The following is a 9,071-nucleotide window of genomic DNA, read 5'->3' as shown; positions in this document are numbered from 1 at the left end:
TACAAAAAAAAAAAAAAAAAAAAAAACAGGTACATTTTACATATAACAAAGTGGTACATTTTTAAAGACAAATGGGTTAATAAATTATGGGTACAAATAAAAGGTCAAAAAAATATGAGTGAAAATGAAAGTTTGAAAAATATGGACACAAAAAGAAATTAATATATGGGTGACACACCCCGACCGAAATCAGGGCGTGTTGGGCGTCACGTGAGAGTGATGTAACCATGTGCACAATGCGGAAGCTAAGAATAATAATAAAAGTACGAATAAATAAAAAACCAAGCTATACACTAAGTAGATAATAAACATGTGCAAGCGTAAGTGTGAAAAACAATATTCAGAGCACAGAAGACCTAGTGCAGTCCAGGGGAACAAACACTAAATAAGCACACCCAGAGGTGGTCCTACATTGGTGATAATCTGTCAGATATGCCGAGAATTCCTCGAAAGCCACCAAAAGAGCAATCCAAACTAGAACCTGGAGGGGCGCAAAACAGAAAGTGTGAGTAGGCAAAAACAAAGCTTTTCAAAATCATTTCATTAACAAAAGTTCTAACCCTTCGCCGTAAAACTTGTATAGTTTCCCAGAAAATAGAAAATAAACACATATAGAAAACATGCTCAAAAATATGCCATGTCGAATACCTCTACATAAAATGTAAGTACTCAGGTAATGCCAATCAATGCAATGTAAATAGTCAGCCGGAGTCACCCAACGTGACTTGTACGGCTGAATCTAGAGCTCAAATCTCCAACTCACTAACTATACTTGCACACGAGTCGGAACCACCTAAAGTGGTCTGTATGACAGGACTGGGTGTAAATAAGTACGCTCAAGTGCTACGATCATGTGAAAACTGGGCGAATAATCGCAAGTCACCTACAGGTCGGAACCGTCTATAATGGTCTCTATGACAAGACTGTGCACCTAACTTGGATCCAAGATGAGCGTGTGGTGCGGGAGGTGAACATCATGTGAATGACTGTGCCCTACTCTGGGCGGGAGCACTAACACCGAGGTTGCAGGTTATGAGCTCTCTATGCATCTCACATCACTACTAATCACAAACATAAACCATAACTTACCTGGCACTTACCTGTGCGTCTGCAACACCAAACATACATATATGCAACTACTAATGCATAATTAAATAGGCAAACGCAATGCATGGCATTTAAAACATATAAACGTTTCATTTCATTTTCTGGGAAAATCACAAGTATATAGGTATATACGGAAAACCAAAAGCCCACTCACTGGTATGTAGAAGGGTCGTAACCCCCTTGCCTCGAGTAACTGCGCTCGTCCTCGGGATAGGTCTCACCTATATGCCAAACAACTATAAAAATGTTAATTTAAAGCACATAACCAAAACTAGGTAATAACTTCTCATAAAATGCTCAAATGGGGTGTATGAATACACCAACGTGATCCACTCAACCTCACGAACATCCCCATATTTTAAAAATAATTTTCTGACGTCTCACGCGCCGGCCGAGGCATGGCCACACGCGCCGCCCACGAGTAGGCACGTGCCTGGCACACTGATGACGTCAGGAATATTCCGTTAAAACTAACAGATTCTGTTAAAGTTAACCTAACACTGTTAGGAATATTCCGTCCAAACTGACGGAATATTCCATCGTCTTCTCTAGCCAACCTCCGGCGCCGTCGCCGTCGCTGTCGCTGAAAAACTGAAAAAACTTCTAAACTTCATTTCTCACTCGTTTTTCAACCAAAATCCACTTACCAAAATGAAGCTTACAACTAGAAGAACAAAACCTTACCACTTCCAAGCACTAAAACCAATGGAATCTCGTCGGAAAACTTCCCAAAATCCGGCCAAACCTGCAACTCACGATCCCGACGTCCAAAACCTTCAAACGAACCACCCCGAGCCTTCTAAGGACCTCACCAAGCTTCCTACAACCCTGAAATTCCCAAAAACGCACGATTTTACGTGTGCATAAATAGTGACCAAATCGGGAATCTCGAGTTCGACGTGAAAACAAAGGTTTCCTTACCTGAAATGGGTATGGTTGGACTCGTACCAAGCTCACGAACACAAAGGTATAAGTCTCCACCACGATCTACAACGTTTTCGAAGGATTTGGTCTTGTCCGTACACAAGTATAGAAGAAGAAAGAGAGAGAGACTTTGGGATAGAGAGAGTCAACGGGAGAGGGTGATGGAAATGAAGATAGATGTGTGGCTGAGATGCAACCAACCAAGCACCCAAAACAACCACACAAACAACAATTATCGACTAGGGGCAAAACCGTCATTTCACCCTTGCAGTAAGAATAATCCGGGACCGGCTGTCACATGGGTACAAACTAAAACTAAATAAAAAATTGGCACAATTTAAAAAAAAAAGGGTTGCAAATTAAAATGGGTACAAACTAAAAATAAAAATATATGATACAAAATTTAGCCATAAATATAAATATATCAAATGTAATGTTTCTAACACTAAATGAGTAATTTAGAAATAAAATTTAATTACCTTGATATGTAAAATATTTTATTATTGAAATAATTAATGATGTTTATTAAAACCAAGGGACCTTGATTAAAAATTGAAAAGAAATAAGGTTTCAATCAATGGAGTTGAAAAAAGATGGATGAGAACCTAATTTTTCCTATATATAAGGGATAAAGATTTTGACAAATATTTTTACACTTCTTTACAACCTTTAGACCTTGTAACATTCAACGGTCTTGATTAAGAGTTATGTAGAGAATTTTAAACATTAAATGAGGTATAAATTTATAATTAAGAAATTAATAAAAGTTAAAAATAAGAAAAGAATAAAAATAATCCTGTAAACATAAGGAAGAAGCGAAAATGGCTGTCATGGATGAAAATGCAGACGCACGACCATCCGAATTGCTTCGTCCAACCCCAACACCTCGAATTCCTATCATTCACGCTGTCAAGGTTAGTATCGTTCAATTGATCGATACAAAATTCCAATATAAAAGTAAATCATTCTCCATAGGGGTGAGGTAGGTTGTGCCTACAACATCGGGACAAACAAAGAGAGGAGATTGATTGATGTGGTTAGGAAAATTGCCAACACTTCTCTTTGAACCCAGATGCACATATTAAGTTTGTGCAGGATAGGCCTTTTCTTGATAAGAGATATTTCATAGATTACAAGAAGCTGAAAGCCTTGGGATGGTCCCAACAGACGTCGGGAGGATGGATTGAAAAAGACATTGGACTGGTACGTGAAGAATCCCGACTGGTGGGGGGATGTTTCTGGAACACTAGTTGCTCACCCAGGGAAAAACTAACAAGGTTTTGAAGAACTCAATTTAATCATCCTGCAGATATGAACAGTAATATAGGATTTTATTTTGCTTACCTAATGAAGATTTAAGAGACTAATAAGTAATAGCTTGATTTGTTATAGAGGGCATTAGAATTCCGTATCAATCCAAGGCATGGAGTTGCATACCTCATCGGCAAAGAGGAAGATGGAGGCTACGATTTAATGGAGTTCACGCTTATAGGGTTTCTTCCCTTTAAATTTTATATTTATAAATTTCCTTATAGATTTTATGTTTTTTTCAGTTTTATTTTATTTTTAATATTAGTTAAAATCCACGTAATCATCCATGTCATTTAATGAATAAATAAGGACTCTTGGATGTCATATAATCTAAAGGCTTAAAAAGAGTGTAAAAGTATTTGTCAAAATATTTGTTTCTTGATCCTATCTATAGATAGACCTTTTATGCAAAGCAATCCCCATTTTTTGAAAAAAATGGGGATTAGGTGTGAGGCTCACATTGGCTGTCCTTCTACGAAACGAATGCTTCTTGATCATCAAACAACAAAAACTAAATAGATGATGAATGACTTTCGGAAAACAATTTTTATAATCCAAAAACTTGCTTGGTATTGAGCTTATGAATCCAAACAAGGGAATTGGTGCATGTCAATTTATAAATTCTGACTTTTATCCAAATTTAAAGTTTATTTTCCTTATCCGAACATAGTGTTAATGTTTATAACTTTTTTATATAATTATAAAATATTTTTTTATCAGTTATAATTAATAAGAGTAAATTAGTAAATTTATAAACAAAATGCTGATTGAGGGGTTGTATGAAAGAAAATTAAAATCTGAAGAGATGTTAGTATAATGTCTCAGATGTGAGAAATTTTGTGAAAACTTGATAAACATCAGGAAATAAGTGTAATAAACCCTTATAATTCGTAACTGGTACGATGAAATTACGAAATTGCCCATGCTGTCTACGCGGTGATCCGGTTCTACAAAATCTCATCTATTCCTTCCATTGTCAGGACTCCACTACTGCTTCGTCTCACAGAAGTCCGCCTAAGAGCAAAGAAGATCATGTTCAAACTCAATTCCCTCAACTCGCTGCGAGCTCTGAGGGACCTCCACGCCTCCCAATCTGCCGGCGTCAGAGCGCTCACCACCTGTTCGTCATTAATCCTCAAACAGCGGAACCCACTTCTCTCTCTCTCCGTCGCCGTTTGCCTTCGCACCGTCGCACAATCTGCATGTCGTTCGAAACTTCTAGAGCAGCCGTGATTTCAGGTAATTTACTCTTTTGTGTGTATTGGGTTGGTGGGTTATCGTTAAAATCTGAAATGACATGCAGATTTAATTTGGATTTTGCGTGTTTGTGGTTGTTGGAATTATGATTTGCTTTAGGGATTGGAATTTGGGATTTTAGGGATTTTATGTGAAGTCAGTGATGAAATTTGGATTCCAGTGAAGTCGGTCGTGAAATCCCCGGAATACCAAAACCAAAAAACCTCTAGATCGTTCAAGTTCTGCTGCCGTTAAGCAAGTAAAGTTTCAATTTCCATTTAAATTTTTCCATGTTGAGGTGAACTCTCTGCTAAAAGCTTCTAACTCATCCTTTATTTCTTTTTTCATGTGGGCAAAATTTTTAATGGATTTATGTATTTTTTTTTTCCGTTGAATTCGAACTCGAATCTGAATTATGGATTCAGAAAAAACAAATTGATGAATTTTTTATTTGCGTGTATGTCGGTCCTGTCACAGCATGATTTGATAATCCGACCGCGAAGCTAATCGTTTCTGCATGTTTTTGGGGTTGCAGACCTGGACTGTCGAATGGAGAGGATGAAAAACAACTGCAGGAAAGCAGCAATGGAGACCCGGCAGCAGCAAATTCAAGTCGATCTGGGTAATCTCGTGGTCTCTTAAGTTATTTTTCTTTACTTATTCAATATATCTCTATTTTTTGGTAATATTTTTGTGTACTTCTGGGCTTTTTGAAATGATTGCTTTTGAGAGATTAATTGAAAATTTACTTTTGGAAATTGGGATTTTATTTGGATTAATCCTATCAGTGAAATGGCAGTTGCCAATATCCTGGGAGTTGCCAATATCATCAAAATATTTGCTTTGGATTTCCTGGGAGTTGCCAATAACTGTCCAGCAATAGGCAATAATTTTTTAGTTTTTTAACCATTCTATTCAATGAATTCCGTGCATCTTCCATTGTCTCAACATTTTTTATCAAACCCAAACCCATACTATACTTTAACAAGTCACTTAGATAATTGCTGCAACTCCCGCAAAGCAAGAACAACTGCTTAAGCTCTTGATCCTCCAATTGTTCGTAACTCCACTTTAGAGCCAAGAATGCTTTTTCATTCATTTCTTTCTTGTCAAATCTTTTGAAACTTCTCAACGCATCTTTCCATTCCTCCAAACTACTTTCCCTTAAAGCACTTGCAACTGCAACAACCAAAACCGGCAAACCTCCACATTTCTTTGCTAGCTGGGTTGCTTCTTTCAGTATACGGTTGTCTTTAACGACATTACCTGCCAACTTCTCAAACAAACTCCAACTTTCGTTTTCTTTTAAAAATCCAATTTCAAAATTTTTTTGTGTAATAAAACTTGTCTTTCTCTAGATGTCAACAATAACTTACAGTTCGGCACACCAACGAGTCCCACGGCCTCAAAGTCAATTCTTTCCAAAACATCGTGTAAAATGACAAGAGTCTTCCTCTCTTTTATCCTAGCCCGTAGGAGATTCGCTCTTGTTCCCATATCCACAGATTCATCAACATCCATCCTCAACTTTTTGGTAATTGCTTTCTGAATTGTTTCATTGTCTTTTTTTTCTTTTACGTTTAGAATTATAACCCCATCATCAAATAACTTCTCTTCCATAGCTTCTCTATAAACCTCTTTGGCAAGTGTTGTCTTCCCAACGCCCCCCTAATCCGTACACACCAATCTTGTTGATATCAGGTTTTTTCAATTGCGTAATGATATCCTTCACCATTGAAGTCCTTGATTCAAAGGCCATGTACTCGTCGGAGGCTATGGCAGATATGTCTTCCACAGCAGCATTGTAAGAGATACTGGCAAACTCTTTTTTATTTTCATGTTCTTCAATCTTTCTGACCAATTTAGTTGATTTTCTGCTGAGCTGATGATAGGATATCAGGTTAGGACATATATAAAGACACTTTGTCTTTGCACAGCCTTCATCATCCAATAATGCTTCTGCCTCTCGAGAGATCACATCCGCTTCTGTCTGCCAGCTCCGGACATCAGCTTCCACTTTTTGATTAACTTTTCCTTCGACTTCTTCAACCGCATGGTTCATCCTTTGTTTGACAGCATCAAAATTCTTCAATGTACTCCTTAGATCTTTAAGGTTGCTTTTGTAGAAAATGACATAACTCACTTGGCGTCCAAGTGGTCTAATTGTGTAGTTAATTATTGTAGGAATAATTGCGGCGATTATCTTTATCGCCATGGCACCTTCAGCTTACCAATTCGTCTGCTTCTTCTATCTGTTGAATATATATGAATCCAAACAAAAATTTAAGGATACGAGAAAGGAATCATTTTTTTTTCTTTCAAAGCAGATGAAATTAAAAAAATGAAACAATGGGTCATACCTTAGCTCGTGATCGGAGAAAAACATAGCAGTATACAAATGAAACAAAAATAAAAGCAAAAAGAAGGTTATACCACACTTGCAAGAAGTCGAGATGATGGACAAGTTTTCATATACAATTATTATACTAAAATAAACTTGCTTGGTACGGAACTTAAGCAACTGTTTTCAAATCTTAAAAACAAAGAAAACATATATAATTTGCTTTGAATTTCACTGAGACATTTTAACAAACAACATATCTGCACGCCTAAAGCTGGTGCATGAGCACTTTGCTAAGGCTCGTTGAAGACCACCAAGGCTCGTTGAACACTGTACCACATAGCTACTGAGCTAGATGGTACGATGGAGTTGACCCCCGATTCTCGCGAGCTGACTGAGTCAACTCTACTAAGGCTCGACAAGTTCCAGAGGCTCATGACGACCTCTAGTTTACGAAATAAATCTGAGGCCATCAACCGCGAAATCAGGATCAGAGATGGAAAGGTCGAGCAAAGCAAGGAGGCTGCCAAGCGTTTGAGTTTGTTCATCTTGAAGAGAATTCAATTCTTTTACTTAAAAGTATGATAATGGCAGCCATGATGATTGGTCCTAGACGAAGGAAGATGGAGGAAAAACAAGGTGAAAAAGTTGCGAGGAGGAAGAAAAGTGGAGTTGTTGGCGTCTGAGTTTGTGTGTTTAAGTAATATTTGGGAAGTGTTATTGTCACTCCAAAAATCTCATTCTATATTCTTCACAAGTGTATTTTTCTTTTCCAATATAGAAACTTTGGGGTGTAGAATGAGATTTTTGGAGTACTAATAACAATTCCCTTTTGCATTTTTATGTTTAGATAATGTATATGTTAGTTGAATTTTATAATGATCTTTTTTTAAAAGAAAATATTGAAACATGTATAGTATTCAGATACATATAGATAAGGGTAATGTTAGGGAGATCAAATTTGCAAATCGAATTATGTGTCACAAATAGAAAATTAGCACATTAATCAACGCTTGAGTTATATTCCAATTATCACATCCACATCATTTGGTTTACAATTTTTTTTTTTTTTTTAAAAAAATTTGGTCTCCCAAGCATTACGCTATAGATAATGTCAAAAGCCAATAATTTTGTGTTTGATAGTAATATCTTTGTAATGTATAAGAATAATGGCAGTGCTGGTGAGATGGTGGTTATGGCAAAAGTTGTGCTAGAAGCAATGGTGGTTAGGTTGGTTGTAGTAGTGATGGGGACACACCCATTGGATGGTGACAATAGTTGAGTGGGAAAAGGGTAATGGTAGACTGGTAGTAGGAATGATGGTGATGGTAGTCGCGGCAGAAGGTTGTTGTGGTAACAATGCTAGAGAGGAACAGTATCAACAACATTGATTGAGAGGTTGCGATGGTGATGATGACAAATATGGTAGAGGTTGTGGTGGCAATGGTGGTGAAGGTGATGACGTGGAGAGTGGCAATGGTGGTAGTAGTGATAATGACATCAACTGTGAAATCCCGGCCCCGAATTTCACTATTTAAAATTACGTATTTTGTATTCTTAGTTTTGACGCCTTTATATTTGTGGCGTATAATTTTTTTTAATAAGTAAAATGATGAAAACGCCCTTAATGAATTAAATGGATTTTTTGAGGACATATTTAATTCCTATATGTTTTGTCACTTTATTTATATTTGGATAGTACTCGTTGATACGAACGCGTGGGCGCAAACGAAATGTAATTTGGAGTTATAACAAAAGAGTTATAAACGAACAAAGTTAAGGGCAAAATGGTCATTTGATCATAAATTTGGAAGGCTCCATATTTGTTGCACTAATTTCTGGTGTCATATGTGTGGCGATGATGGGAAGAAAATGAGAGAAAGGAGAGAAATGAGAGGGAAACAGGGCAATCAGGATGAGAAAAAATGAGGGAAAGGAAGGAAGAGAGAAGAATGGAACCTCGACCCCCCTATTCGACCGGCGACCCAACCCAACTTCCGACATGCAATCCGATGCCTTATCATATCATTTTCAGGTGAATTGTGACAGGGCAACACTTGAGAACGCATCATTGATCTCTTCGCTTCCATTTTCACCTAGAAATTGAAAGAATTAGGCCTCAGTTTCCTCTAGAACACGCCGACGAGCTTTG

The 9,071-nt window shown here is 37.3% G+C and overlaps 1 protein-coding gene and 1 pseudogene across 1 annotated transcript; one reads left to right on the top strand and one right to left on the bottom strand.

Annotated features, from left to right (window-relative positions):
- Positions 1-4,244: 4,244 nt before the first annotated feature.
- Positions 4,245-5,371, top strand: LOC125468216. The gene is made up of 2 exons (XM_048566327.1): positions 4,245-4,581; positions 5,114-5,371. The coding sequence occupies exons 1-2, from the start codon at positions 4,245-4,247 to the stop codon at positions 5,218-5,220; spliced, it is 444 nt and encodes a 147-aa protein (XP_048422284.1). The 3' UTR covers positions 5,221-5,371.
- Positions 5,372-5,407: 36 nt separating this feature from the next.
- Positions 5,408-6,826, bottom strand: LOC125469236 (annotated as a pseudogene).
- Positions 6,827-9,071: the final 2,245 nt, after the last annotated feature.

The sequence above is a fragment of a genome, unplaced genomic scaffold, assembly GCF_019419815.1.
Source record: "Pyrus x bretschneideri cultivar Hongxiangsu unplaced genomic scaffold, Pyrus_bretschneideri_v1 Contig41, whole genome shotgun sequence".
In the NCBI taxonomy this organism is placed as follows: Eukaryota; Viridiplantae; Streptophyta; class Magnoliopsida; order Rosales; family Rosaceae; genus Pyrus; species Pyrus x bretschneideri.
The sequence above is the reverse complement of the archived record's forward strand: the minus strand, read 5'-3'. Positions and strand labels throughout refer to the sequence as shown.